We start from the raw sequence: 14104 nt of genomic DNA, 5'->3' as shown, positions 1-14104 counted from the left end.
ACGTTGAGGTCAGGCGACCTCCAGCCACAACTCCAAATGTAACTTACACTGGAAGGAGGTTTGGGGGCTGACGCTGATTTGTCACTGGGGCACGCAGGGGCAGCGGGAGGTGCCGGAGTATTTGTGTCCTCTCCTGGAAAAATCAAGACAGCAGGGCTGAAGAGATTGGGAAAGGGAGAGCCCTAGATACCAGCTCCTTGAGGACAATGCTAGACAGAAGAGCGCTCAGACAGAGGTCTCCACTTGAGTCAGGGAAATGGGAGGAGCCCCATTGGGTCTGAGAGCCTGTGAGAACAATGAGCCCTGGAATGATGGGGACAGAGCCTGGGCAGAGAGATGCTTTAGGCAACAATGAATGGGAGGGTGGTCTGTGATCAAGGATAAATGGGGAGGATGTGGGTTTCAGAATGAAAAGGGGAGTTTACTATGAAAAGTCTAGGGAGTTTGGGGTCCAGGGAAAGGCAGAAGCACCCGGATTCCTCTCGTACCTGTGAGTTCAGTAAGGTGGTCAAAGGAGCTCAAGGAGGGACATGGTGGGTGCGGCTCGCTGTCCTTGACCAGCTCCTCTGCCTTCTGGCGAAGCCGGGATGCTTCCATCTGGGACTCTTCCAGAAGCTCCCCTGGAGAGAAACAGGGAGCAGGAGCAGAAAGGACTTAACTCAGCTCTGGCAAACCTGCTTCTTCAGGCTCCAGGCCCTGGCTTTCCTCCCACCATTGCTTTGGGGGCCACATGGGACAAACCCCATCCTGGACACCAACAGAACCAGGCGAGGGAGAGGAAGCAGGCTCAGGCTCAGGGAAGCAGGAGTGCAAGGGAGCTGGGAAACTCCTGGCCCCTGGCACTGCACTCCTGCCCCGCTCCTCTGCACCTGTAATCCCAAGGATTCAGGAGGCTGAGACAGGAGGACAGCAAGTTCAAGGACAGCCTCAGCAACTTCGTGAGACCTAGTCTCAAAATAAAAAATAAAGAAAAGGTCTGGGGATGTAGCTCAGTGGTAAAGTGCCCCTGGGTTCAATCCCAAGTATCTTAAAAAAAAAAAAAAAAAAAAAAACGCAAGCCAGGGTCTCCCACCATGGTGCCCCATAGCAAGCCACAGCCTACGCCCCAGGTCAGGGGCTGCCTGCAGGACCGAGACAATACCACCCAGCACTAGGACTCAGCTTCCTTCTCCTACAGCTGGGGAAGGGGAAAAACCACCCCTCCTTCCCCACCCTGCCAAGCAAGAGAGAAAACATTTTAAAAATCAGGGAGCTGGGTCCCCCACCCGCAAACCCGGGATCAGAGAATATAGAGAAGGTGGCATCAAGGCAAAGGCAGAGTTTCGGGAGCATGGGGAAATGGCAAAGGCCTCGCAAGGAGCGGGAGAGATGGCTTTAGGCTGGGTGCTGATGTGGGGACGATTCGGTCAGGTGGAGGTAGCAGCGTGACAGCCTGAGCAGAAGCCAGGAGGAGAGCAGTGCGTGGCCTCCAGCTGCCAGCGGCCAGCAAGCTCTGCTCCCTCCTACCAGCTGGCACTGTGTGCTGGCTGCCCTGGGGCGGCCAGCTCTCCCCACCTCTCATGCCCAGGAAGACAGGCCCTCTGGCTCCAGGGCCACAGTCTGGGCCTTCCTGCTCCCTCTCCCCCATCTCATGCATCCCTCCTGGTCCCCGCTGGCACTCTGTGGGGTAGTGGGGAGCCGGGCTGGGAATTCTTCATGCATGCTATGTAAGCGCATGAAGAGGCACCTGTGGGGCAGAAGCCAATGCCGGGCAGCAGGAACAGAGGGATGATGGGCAGAGGCACAGGCCAGCTGTATACTCTCCTACTGGACAGAGGCTGCTGGCATCAGAGTCTGTGGGAAGGCAGCTCATGGGGAGGGAGCAGGCTTTACCTAACATCTTTATCCCTTGCATTTTTTCCTTCAGCCGGGAATTCTCCTCCACTAGGCGCTCAAAAGCTGCTGATGCCTCTCCTGGAGGCACGCTGCCCCCAGGGTCGTAGATCCGGTAGGGTCCTCTCCCTTCCATGAGGGTGGCTCAGCCCTTGCCGTGGTGCCCACCTGGCTGTAAGGACAACAGCAGTATATCAAGGGGCTGGCCAGGCATTTTTTCTGGGGAAGCTCTAGTCTGTGAATGCTCCAAAAAGCAGTTCTCCCTAACTCGGAGCAGAACATAGCACTTTGGGCTGGTCTGACCACAGTACAGCAGAACAATCACCCCCTTTGATTTAGACACTCTGCTTCTATTAATATAACCAAAGAACAGCATTTCTTAACCAGCCTCACTGCACTACTGGTTCATTTGAAACAGTATAACCAACTATAGGGTGCAATGTGGAATACAAGAAACAACCTGAACTTGGAGTCAAAAAACATGAACTCATGTCCTGTCCGTGATGTCCGGGAGGACAGGGATCATACCCGTTTGCCCACTGCATCCTCAGTGCCCAGCACAAAGTTAGCTATGAAGTGAATGCCAAATAAACACTAACCAAATGAATAAATAACCTCACCATTAACGCACTGTGGGAGGGTGAGGAGTCCCTCCCCCTCTCTGAGGAAGGGAAATGAGAGTCATAAACTAAATCAGTGATCTTTAAAGTAAAAAAGAAAAATCCTGACTAATATTTGATACACTGTCACCCTCTTCCTTTGGTCTGTCCCTTCCAATTCTAATGAACAGAAGAATTTTCCACCAAACCTCTGTCGATGTATACAGAAAGTTTTCTGAATCAATCTATTTAATTCCAACTGTTGTATTTCACTTGAGATCACTCTGAGGGCGATTTCAGCATCCTGGTTCTGTGACCTAGTAGAGTCTCCTTCCTTCCTTCACTGACGACAAACTGAGCTACTCCTTGCTGAGTCTAGGTGTTGTGGGATTACCAATAAACCAGACAAGACTCTTCATGAGGCTACTTTCTAATGGTGGAGGCAGAGGGGGTGTTGGGTGATGAGCTGGGCTGAACTGGACCAGCCCCAGGGCACCGACGCCTCATCAACATGGAGCGCTCCTAAGGCTTCCGCTGGTCAAGAAACCACACTCCACCATCATCACCTTGAGGCAAAGACCGCCTCAATCAGGAGTCCTCACAGGCCCTTGGGAACCCACACAGTGCCGGCTGAAAGAAGGGAGTGGGCAGGGTCAGCAATGATGCCAACTGGCCAGACCTGCAGTCAGCGCTTCAGATGCATCCTCCCCTCAGCTGCACAGCAATCCTAAGATGCTTCCAAGATCACCCTCATTTTAAAAGGGAAACAATCGGCCAGATGACAGCCAGCCGGTGAGCACCAGATGCAAAGCCAGCTCTGCCTGCTCTCTGCACAGCAGGACTAGAATTCCCTCACCTAGAGTGGGGCCAGCAGTAGAAAGGGAATTCAAGTCTCTTGGGAGGGGGGGCACCAGGCTACCAAGTAACCTCTAGCCGTTTCCCTGACAGATGGAGTCACTGGGATCAAATGGGAGAGGAAGAAAACCAAGGTTGTGATGAGCAGGACCTTCCCCCAGTGGGTGGAAGACAAGAACTGCAAGGGGCACCCACGCCCTGCTGGGCCCCAAGAGGCAAAGGACAGCTGCCCACACACCAACTCAGGAGTCATTGCTCACTGGCGGAGGCTTTTTTGTAACTGGAAAGGTCAATGCTACATGGTAGCGCAATAAAGCATAGAAGTATCCTCCAAATTAAGAGTCAGTGTGGGTGAGGCACACAGCAAGGGGCTGGAAATGCTGCAGACGTGAGGGTCCTTCTCTGCTCACTGTCTCCCCATGTGCCTGGCCACCAGCACACAATATATTTAACTGCCTGTATTTGCCCATTTGTCTGGGAACTTCCCGAGGCAGGAGCAGGAAGTTTTGTTGGTATCTCTTAATTCCCACCTCCAGCACAGGAAAGTGGTCATCACTGAGATGAAGAGTTCACAAATGGGGAAACTGAGGGCTGAAGGGGTCAGAGTGGAGCTACCTTTAGTGGCACACAGCAGCAGGTGTTCTGCTTTCTGTTGCCCCCCACCAATAGCTCACCATCAACACAACATGATGATCTGGGTCATTCTGACTCCATGTCTGGCTTACTCAGTTTAGAAGCTCCGTGAGAGTGGGGACTGAGTGATGTTCTGTGTCGGGACAATTTCAGAGAACGGTGTAGAACAGGGTCTCAATACGCTCAAATTCAGAGCAGAAAGACCAAAAGGATCCTGCCCCACCTCCTGAGAGCGATATCTAAACACCCAGAGAGAGCCTTACCATGAGCCCTGACCAGAGCCCTGTGGACCACCACACCCTTCAGGCCCTCACAGAGGCCCGGATGACACCATGACAGGGCAGGATGCAGGCTCAGCACCTGAAACCCCCTCCACATCCTCCAAATCATGCCACTCGAGGGAGCCAATGAAGAGGCTCAGGCCATGGGAGCAAAACAGGGTGGACAGGGCTTTCCTCCCTCCTCTAGCCTTGGTGTCAGGTACGAGCCTGGGAAAGAGATCGGGCTACCAGGCGGGGGTGGGGTGTGTGGGAGACACTCAGGAGAAACAGTCTCCTGAGAGAAAATCCTCTGGGGATCAGAGCGGCCACTGAGGGAGGGCCTGGGCTGCTGGAGAAAAGACAAAGGGAGGGATGGGGAATTTTCAGGCCTCCTGACCTCAGAGCCAGCTGGCCAGCGGCAGTTCCAAGATGATGCTGGGCAGATGGGAACCCAGAGAGGGGAGTCATCTCAGGATGACGGAGGTGAGTGGGAATGTCCCAATCCATCCACCACCAGGAGGCACAGACTTCCTCAGAATCATTCAGTGCACAAGGGACTACAGTAGAGCAGGAGGCTGGCATGGCTAGCGTCACCCCCTTGGCCACATACCACAGAGAGCTTGGAAAAGGAAATCCAAGGGGCCTGTCCTGGTGACTTCTCTGCCACCCGCTCTCAGCATATAGACTGTCGCTTTGTTTCCTTGTGTGCGAGAGGAGTTGTCTGGACTAGACAGAAACTGGGTGAGGTCTTAATGCTGGCCGCAGGATCGGAGGAGACCCAAGCCTTGGAAGCTGGCAGCAAGTCAAGGGAAGAGAAGGTACCAGCATGCTGGAGACAACGTGGCCTTTGAATCAGGAAGAGAGGGTCCAACCAAGGCAGGGGACAGGGAGAGGCAGAGTGAGGGGTTCAGGATGCCATATTGAATGACTTGCTCAGGTGCAAGGGCCCCCGAGAGAGCCGTTCTCAGATGTTGCCCCCAGGGCCTCACCCCACTAATCCTGCTCTGTCTGCCCTGCAGGTTGTGGGGCACTGGACCAGTCACCCATCTTTTCTGAGCTTCAATTGCCTCATCTGCAAAATAGAAATAATACAACCTACCTGGTAAAGATCAAAATAATTAAACTATGTGCATGGTTGGAGGAGTTTTCACTTTCTTCTTCCTGATGATTTGATTTATTTAACAAGGAACACTATTTGTTTTATAATAAAACTTCAAAAATAATAATAATGAATATATAGTATGCAGCTCAGTATTTAGCAAATAGGTGTCCAGCTGATCTAGCAGCCATGACTTCTTCCCAACCACTCCCTCTTTTAATGGAGCATCCCAGGATCTCTAGCCTCTCAGTACGCTGGGTTGGGACTTCTACTTAACTTCTGGCAACCTGCAAATAAACTCTGACTGCTGGCCCCAGTCCAACAGACAGCAGGTCTAACACCTTAGCTAGTGAAGACATGGCTCCCAGAAACCCACGAACCACAGTGCTGCGCTCATGAAAGACTGGGAGTCATCTGAGTCTCACTTCCTGCGACTGTAAAGAGCGAGATCTTGCGATTTCATTCAAGGATGACAGGAAGCACACAGCTATGAAGTCACACTGCAGACTAAAGCAAACTGTCCACATTCTCATCTTATGATGACCTCCAGTCCTCCCCATCAATTTCAAGGTTGGGAAAACTGTGGCCCCAGGCCCATCCATCAGGTTAGACTTTTGGGACAGTGAAACGACTGTGTATGTTACGCTAATGGTGGACACGTCGTTATACTTCTTTTTTTTAATATTTATTTTTCAGTTTCCTGTGGACATAATATCTTTATTTTATTTTATGTGGTGCTGAAGATGGAACCCAGTGCTCCGCGCATGCCAGGCGAGCGCGTTACCGCTTGAGCCACATCCCCAGCCCATGTCGTTATACTTCTGTTCAAACCCAGAGAATGTGCAACACTAACAGTGAACCCAAGTGCAAATGACAGGGCACTGGATGATGATGATGTGTCCACACAGAAGTCTGCAGCACTAATAAACACACCGCTCTGCAGGGGGTGCTGATAATAGGGAGGCTGTGCATGTTGGAGGCAGGAAATCTATGTGCCTGCCTCTCAGTAATGCTGTGAAACTAAAACTGCTCCAAAAATATGAAGTCTTAAAAAATAAAACAGGTAACTGTCAGCTCTCCCACCAGTAGCGATCCGGCCCTGTTCTGGACAGTGTGCACTCAGGAAGCCCACTCCAGCACCCTCCCCAGTGGGGAGACTGGGGCTTCACGCCGGAGTCTTGGCAATCAGGCAGTGATCAAGGGGCTGCCAGAATACAGTCCATTAATACGGGAACTGGATCTAGTGAAGGTACACTAGGGCAAACACCTTCCCCTCTGGGCCTTCATTTCCTACAAGGAGGAGAATATGACAACAGCAATAACACAACACAGTTGGGCTGCACAATCTAAGGTCCCTTCTAGTTCCAACAGTTCAGAATTCTCAACTCACCATCACCACTTTCTGTGACCCTCTTTCCTTAAGGCTATGATCCTCAGCTCTCATCCCAAGGCCAAGGAGGATTTCCCAGACACCAATCCTCCAGCGAAAGTGTGCAGGGTGCTGCTGCCTGCCCAAGAGCAGTCCAAGATCCTGGGCTGATGGAGGTCCACAGCCCTTCACCAGGTCTATCCTCCTCCCTGACATGCACCAGGCCTCCAGGAAAGCCCAAGGACTCTATGTCCCTCAGAAGCAGCACACATCTGCCCTGTGTCCTTCCTCTCCCCTCCCTTTGGCTAAGCCACTGCAGAGGGACCTCTGTTGCATCTAACCCAGGCCACAGCACTCCTGCAAACACCCGAGCAGCCTGGACCATCCACTGGCTAAAAACACTGCAAAAGCAGCCTTGGGACAGCTAACTAAAGCTAAGGGGGAAGGTGACAGCTTGTTAGATACCACCATCATTATGCACACTGCCTCATTTGCTTCTTACCACCCAGAGAGGAAAGTTGTGTCCCTGCTTTTAACCCCCTTGTCTAGAGAACATCATCTCTATTTTTCAGATAAGGAAGTGGACTCAGAGAGGTTAAGTTATCTGCCTAAGGACACAAGGCTGGTTAGTGGTAGAACAAGTAACCTAGCCTTGATCTGTGACCCTTCAACACTGGGTCCCTTTCACTGTCCTGCTGCCAAGGAGGTGGGAGTTTGAAGTTCTGGGTGGGCTTCCTGACGCTCCAGAACAACCCCAGCTTCCCTGTCCCTGCCTTTACGCTTTGCATACAGTGAGGCCCAGTCTGCTCAGGGTCACCTGAAGTTTCCAGGCTGGGCATCTCAGGCTGGAAACAGGCTCAGGAAAAATTCAGTCCTATGCTTGTCGGGCCCACAGAGGAGCCACAGGACTCTGGCTGGCCATCTTTAGCCAGCCGGACCTCCACAACTAATTCCCCAGGCAACTTCTGGGCAGCCAACACAGGCTGCAGTCAGGGTGCCCCCAGTTAGGCTTCCACTGGCCTGTGTTCTACCCTCGGGCTCCCCTGAAATACAGAACAAAATGCTCCCCTTTTTACTCAGCTATGGAGAGGTTGAGAACCTCAAGTGTGTTCTTGTAGACCTGTTCCTTGCACTGTCCCCAAAGACACTAGCTTCCACAACACTCCCCAAACCCCACCCACAAGTCCACACCCCCCCATCTACAAACTCACCCTGGAATTCAACACAGCACTCCAGGTGGGGGCTGCCTGGCCAGACACAGACAGATTTTCATCTTCACCCTTTTAGGAATTATATTTCTCCTGATACAGCCTTGGTGTACACTTGCTTTTTGTATAGATAGGTTGCCTCCAGTAAAAAGTGTCTGCTACAGTTTGGATGTAGAAGGTCTTCCAAAGGCCCATGTCTTAAAGGCTTGGTCTCCAAGGTAGCACTATTGGAAATGGTAGACCTACGGGGAGGTACTTAGGTCAATGGGGACATGCCATCAAAGGGGATTATGGGATCCCAGGCTATTCCTTTTCTTTGCTTCCGGGCTGACGAGGGGAACAGTTTTACTTTGCCACATGCTCCTGTGAAGATGTGCTACCTTGCCACAGGCCCAAAGCATAAGGCCAACCAATCACGGACTGGAACCTCCAAAACTGCAAATCAGAATAAACCTTTTCTCTTTATAATTTTCTCAGGCATTTCATTATTTGACAGAAGGCTGACTAACACAGCGTCCTTTCTCCATGATGTTAACAGCACGTGTGCATGGCCAACTGGCTAAGAACAAAGTACTGCTGCAGAAAAGTGTGCTCGAGGAGGTTTCCCTAACCTAATGGGCCAGGACTTGACAACTGATTCAGCGATCCTCTATCAAGCCATCTACAGATCTTTGCACACACAGGAGTTGGGCAAAGACGTGCACAGCCACAGGCTTTGTTATAGTAAAAAATGACCTGAATATCCATTGAGAAGGGACTAGTTAAATACACTGCAGTGCATTCACTCAATGGAATGCTATATAGTCATCAAAACAATGAAGTAAACTACTTTGCCATCACACACACACACAAATGCCCAGAAAATAAAAAGCGAACTGAAGATTTACACATATAATAGGATACTATCTTTAAAAAAGCAACAACTCTATGTGTGTATCTGGGTGTAAAATCTTATATATACACAGAAAAAGGAAAACTAGGATCCAAACTGTGCCTAGTAGACAGCTCCAGAGAAGGACTTGGCATAGGAGCTGAAAGCTAAAAAAACTTTCTATTTTACCTACAATATTTTAGCTTGTAATATGGAAAAACTAGTCTGGTTCTTATGCAATTAAAAAGTTAATTTTTAAATTTATCATGGGGATAGGGAAGTGGAGGAGGAGGGGAGAGAGGACAACTTTCACTTCTTACCTTTTCCTTTGGGAACTGCTTGAGTTTGGTAGGATTTTCCCCCATGGAGCATTATTACCCTGTAACTTTTTAAATGGAGATTTTAAAATAATATTTTAAAAAACAATTTAAGTGGCTTGACAAGATCACAAGGACCACTGTTCTGGCACCAAATGAGGCTGCAGGTTAGGGGTGGGAACTTCTTTACCACGTACCTGCTTTGTGCACAGTCAAGCCAATAGGGATGCAATAGAGAATAAAAAAGTCAAGTCTGGGGACAGGTTATCTAGCTAAGGATTTCTGTGTTTGGAGAGGCGACAACTGTAGAGGAGAGGTACATCTGGGACCTTAAAGGTTCTGGCTTTAGTAAGGGGAGCTGGCCTTGAGGACAGCAAGGCAGATGTAGAACAGGACACCTGCCCTGCTGGTGAGGCAATGGAGCCCAGAGTGCAGGACTTGACTCAATCCACATCATCCTCAAGGAACAAAGTGGAATCCAAACTGATCATCACATCACTAGTCCTGACTTGCTTCCCTGTCCCAACAGCCCCCTGAGAAGGGCTGGGAAGGCGGCCCAAGCAACACCTACATGCCTTCCTTACCAGTGCCTTCCTCCTCCCTGCTGGGATTCCCAAGAAGGCCACACCATCACCACTGGCCAGTGAGCCTGGCTTCCCTCCCAGGGGTCAGAGCCTTCCTGAGCCTAGAAGGAATCGCTTCAACAAACAGCTATGGGAAGAGAGAGCACCAAGCCCGACCTTAGGGCAGGCTGGGAGTTCCGACCATCTCCCAGTCCCCAGCATGCAAGAGCTGGCTTACTCAACCCTGTAACTCTCCACTCAAAGAAGGAAGATGTCAAATTTTGAGAATTCCCCTTATACCAAATATGGTGGAAAGAGGATTTAACAAAACCAAGCCTGGCTCTGCTCCCTCCCTGAGTGACCTTGGGCAGGCTTCACTTTCCTTCTCTCTCATGCGTAGACCAAGTAGAAACGACAGACCTGTTTGAATACCTTGAAGTGCTACCCAATAGCTGCCATAATAGCTGTGAAAACACTAAGACGGGAAAGGCAGGACAGGTGAGAAGTAATCAGGTAAAAGCCAAGGATGTGTGTTTCAACAACTGAGGGCTGAAAATTACCTACATAAAGAGGAAAATGAATAAATATACATTTAATAATAAATAAATAAATTCCCAGGTACTTTCACATCAGGAATACCACACAGCAGTGAAAAATGAGTGGACCAGAGTTACAGATATAAACATGGACAAATCCCACAAACATATTAAACAAACAAACAAGCTGTGGAAGAATAATGACAGTATGATAGCATTTAATTAACATTTTAAGAAATATGAAGCAATTGGGTGTGGTACACAGGAGCACACCTGTAATCCCAGCAACTTGGAAGGCTGAGGCAGGAAGAGTGCAAGTTCAAAGCAAGCCTTAGCAATTTAGTGAGGCCCTAAGCAACTCAGTGAGACCCTATCTCAAAATAAAAAATTTTTAAAAAGGCTGGGGGTGTGGATCAGTGTTTAAGTGCCCCCAGGTTCAATCCACAGTACCAAACAAACAAACGAAAAAGAAACAATATTATGTTGTTTAGAAATGTACACATTCATTTAAAAAATAAAGAAATACAGGAGAATACTACTAAATTCAAAATATTTCTTTCTTCTTGGGATGGTGACCAGGGAGAAATTTTAGGTGTGTGGAAAATACATCATCTCTTGAATGGGATGAATGGGCACCCAGTCTTTATCTGAAGACTCAGTAGTATTTCTACAAGTCAATGTCGCTGATTACCAGGGTTCAGGGTCAGGCAAAGGAAGCACTTACGGAGGCAGAAGCGAGGGTGTGAAGGGACCAGGGCTCCCAGACCACTGCCCAAGCCAGCTGCGATGAAGGCCAAGGATGAGGGGTCCAAAGGCCTCCAGAAACAGGACGAGTGTTTTGTAGGGTGAGAGGAGACCAAATCATGGGCACCCCCATGCCTGCCCTAAATATACCAGCTCTGGCCTCTGAACGGGTCTCTTTGGTGACAGGACTGACTGCTACAGCACCCACCCCTCACTCCCCACTGGGCTGTCCCGCTTACCAGCCACACAGGCCCTCCAGGACACTGGCTCCAGTCTCTCAGGGAACAGCCTGAGGGTAAGGTCTTTGGGAGAGAAGTGCTCAGTCCTGCAGGGACAGCCCTGACACAAAGAGCCAGCTACTCTCCAGTTATCCGTTCCAATCGGAAGAGTGACTGTCCTGGGCTGGTCACAGGAAGAACATCAAGAACTTCCTGCAGTGGCTCTGGTGGCTGCCCAGGCTTATCTCTTAGGGTTAGAGCTGTGCCTTCCCCTGGCAGCTCCTCTGAGGACCTCAGTACTCTGCTCATGCAGAGGCCAGGTACAGGGTAGGCAGGTACTAGACACCAGGAAGGCGGCTCAGAAAACCCTGGCCCAATGGTAAGATCTTGGAACCTGTTGGAGCCAACAAGATGGTGGCCTGACCACTGGGCTATTACAATTTTAGGGCTTCCAGAGAATGTCCTGCCAGGCAGTGCCATTCCTTTTACGCAGCTGGGAATCCAAAGCCAGCAAGAGGCTGAGACCTGCCCAGGATCTCTTAGTGACACAGAAGGGCCAAAACCAGGTCTTGTGGTGGCCACCTAAGCATTCTGTCAACACGCCACACCACCACCCACCTTTCCTCAGAGTGATCAGGTGGGCCATGAAGGAAAAAGGATGTAGAAAGAAGCAACAGCTGGGACAGAGGGCCACAGAAGAAAGATGTCTGTAATAACCCTCGAAGTGGGCTTGGGGTGTAGCTTAGGGGTAGAGCACATGCTTAGCATGCTCCAGGCACCGAGTTCAATCCCCATACCACAAAAAAGAAGAGAGAAAAGAAAATATTGGAAGGGGTTGCCTACAGGCAGCAGTTCCCCGACTCCAGGTGGGGTCAAGCAGGGGGACGAGGGTGCCATGGCAGGCACTCAGGCCAGATGCTCTCGGAGCCCCTCCTACAGCTGAGTTCCCACCACTCCAAAGAGGGACAGGCACTTGAGACAAAGCAAAGAATGACCATTCAGAGACAGAGTGGTACACAAGTTGGTAGAAGGCTGGAGGCAAGTGATCCAGAAGCACAGGAAACAGAACCATCCTCACCTATTGAAATCTTTCTACAGCTTTGTCATTAGTCTTGGGAACAGTAAGAGCTGCTGGTATTCACTGAGGGCTGGCCACGTGTTGGCCCTGCATTGAGTGTCTGAAACACATGGTCTCAGGAATCCATCACTCCAGAGGTGGACCTGATATTGCACAGGGCCACAGGTGAGGAAGGGCAGGCCCAGAGTGGCAGAGGCAGCCCCACCCAGGTCTGCACCAGGGGCTCTTCAAGAGCCACTGGATCAGATGCTCTGGTGGTGCAGCCCAGCAACCTGAGTTTAACAAGCCTCCCTCTCTCAAGTTCGGGAACCAACTGCTCTAATTCCCAATGCTGCTAACTGGGAAAAAGAGACACTTCTATGCCTCTTGTCTTTTCGGGTCATTCCTAGCCCAACTGATGAGGTCCCCCAACCCAGGAGGTCCTTACTCCAAATCTTCTGCGTTGTCCACTAAGTCCCAACCTCATTCTACATCTCATCATCTTCTAGGGTCTGTCCTTGAAGTCATATCCTCCCAAAAGCCCCCGGGAACACCTAATGCTTGAAATAACTTCACACCCCAGTCACAATTATGCCAAGCAACTCATGTGGCACTTGCTGGCACACAGTGCCTTCCAGGTACTGCTCATAGCTCTCTACTTGACTGCGTGTTTCTGGAAGCCCGAGCCTGTTCCTTATACATCTATGTCCTGACCCCGCATAGCACAAGGCATAGAGAGGCATCAGCATAGGTTTGCTAACTATCAGAGGAGGGGAGATGCCTTGGGAAAGCAGACTCCCATTCTCATCCTGCCTTCCTATATCTAGGGCTCAGCTTCCTTATCTGTGAAATGCACCAGTATTCTAGTTTCTTCTTCACTGGATAAACCCAACAGAGCCTCACCCCAGACTCTTCTCCAGTGTTAGAATCACACAGGAAGACTAAAGAGGTCCCTGCCTTCACCATCATATTCTAGGAAAAGAGAAAGACAATAAATAAAATGATTAGATGCCAGCCCATGAAGTTCTGTACATATACTTTCTCATTTGCAAATAAACAAACTTATTTCTGAGCTTGATGAAATCATAAAAAAAATAGACAGTAATGTGACAGAAAGTGAAAAAAAGGGGTACTTTGCATAGAAAGGTCAGGGAAGGCCCCTCTGAGGAGGTGACATTTGAGCTGAGACTTGACAGATAAAGAAAACCAGCCATGGAAAGAGCTGGGGAAAGGTGTTCCAGGCAGAGGGAACGGTAGGTGTGCAGGCTCAGGGTGAGAACAAGCTGGGCATGCTGGAGTATCCCTCCAGGCTGGCATAGTGTGGCTAAGCCACACCTAGTGCAGGAGGAAAATAATAACCAATGGAGGGAGGCAGACAAACAGCCTCCTACAATGCTGCCACGCTCAAATCAGGTCGGCCTGACCCAACCAGGACATCCGGGCCCCAAGTCACAGGCAGTACTGGGGGTAAGGGTATGAGTCAGACCCCACAGCTTCCTGGGGCCTCAAAAGACCTGGTATAGGTATCCAGGGGCAGGCACCAACCCTCAGCCATGCTATACCCACGCCCACAGGACACCCATGGGTTGGGGACTACATGGTCACGCAAGTATATAGGACACAGGACACTCCCACCAATAGCTTCCAAAGGGGCATGATCAAATGCTTCCATGAAGGGCTAGTCCCTGATCACATTATTTGAACACAACCAGAACAGCCTCAGTCAGTGGAAAGGGAAGAAGGTTCAGATATAAGGCTTATTAGTCTTGAGCAAGTCTTAACCTTTTTGGGCCTTAGTTTCTTTATCTGAAAATGAGATTACCACAGGGTTGTAATACTGAGCCAGGTGTGTTGGTGCACACCTGTAATCCCAGAGGTTTGGGAGGCTGAGGCAGGAAGATTG

The 14104-nt window shown here is 50.2% G+C and overlaps 1 protein-coding gene across 8 annotated transcripts in view; it reads right to left on the bottom strand.

Moving 5' to 3' along the window:
* Positions 1–14104, bottom strand: part of Tnip1 (TNFAIP3 interacting protein 1) — a 51754-nt gene that overhangs the window by 29562 nt on the left and 8088 nt on the right. For 6 of the 8 annotated variants that reach the window (XM_058586547.1, XM_058586546.1, XM_046467707.2 and 3 more), the window contains exons 2-4: positions 1873–2044; positions 489–620; positions 48–133 (exon numbers count right to left, since the gene is read on the bottom strand). In XM_058586547.1, coding sequence (XP_058442530.1) covers positions 48–133; positions 489–620; positions 1873–2008 — 354 coding nt within the window. In that variant the 5' untranslated portion in view covers positions 2009–2044. The remainder of the gene's footprint in view (positions 1–47; positions 134–488; positions 621–1872; positions 2045–14104) is intronic. The other 2 variants (XM_058586551.1, XM_058586550.1) reach the window with 1 other exon arrangement.

Source organism: Marmota monax, unplaced genomic scaffold, assembly GCF_021218885.2.
Source record: "Marmota monax isolate L192 unplaced genomic scaffold, Marmota_monax_Labrador192_F-V1.1 WCK01_AAM20220418_F8-fsc00415, whole genome shotgun sequence".
Lineage (NCBI taxonomy): Eukaryota > Metazoa > Chordata > Mammalia > Rodentia > Sciuridae > Marmota > Marmota monax.
This window is presented reverse-complemented; position numbering and strand designations above follow the sequence as displayed.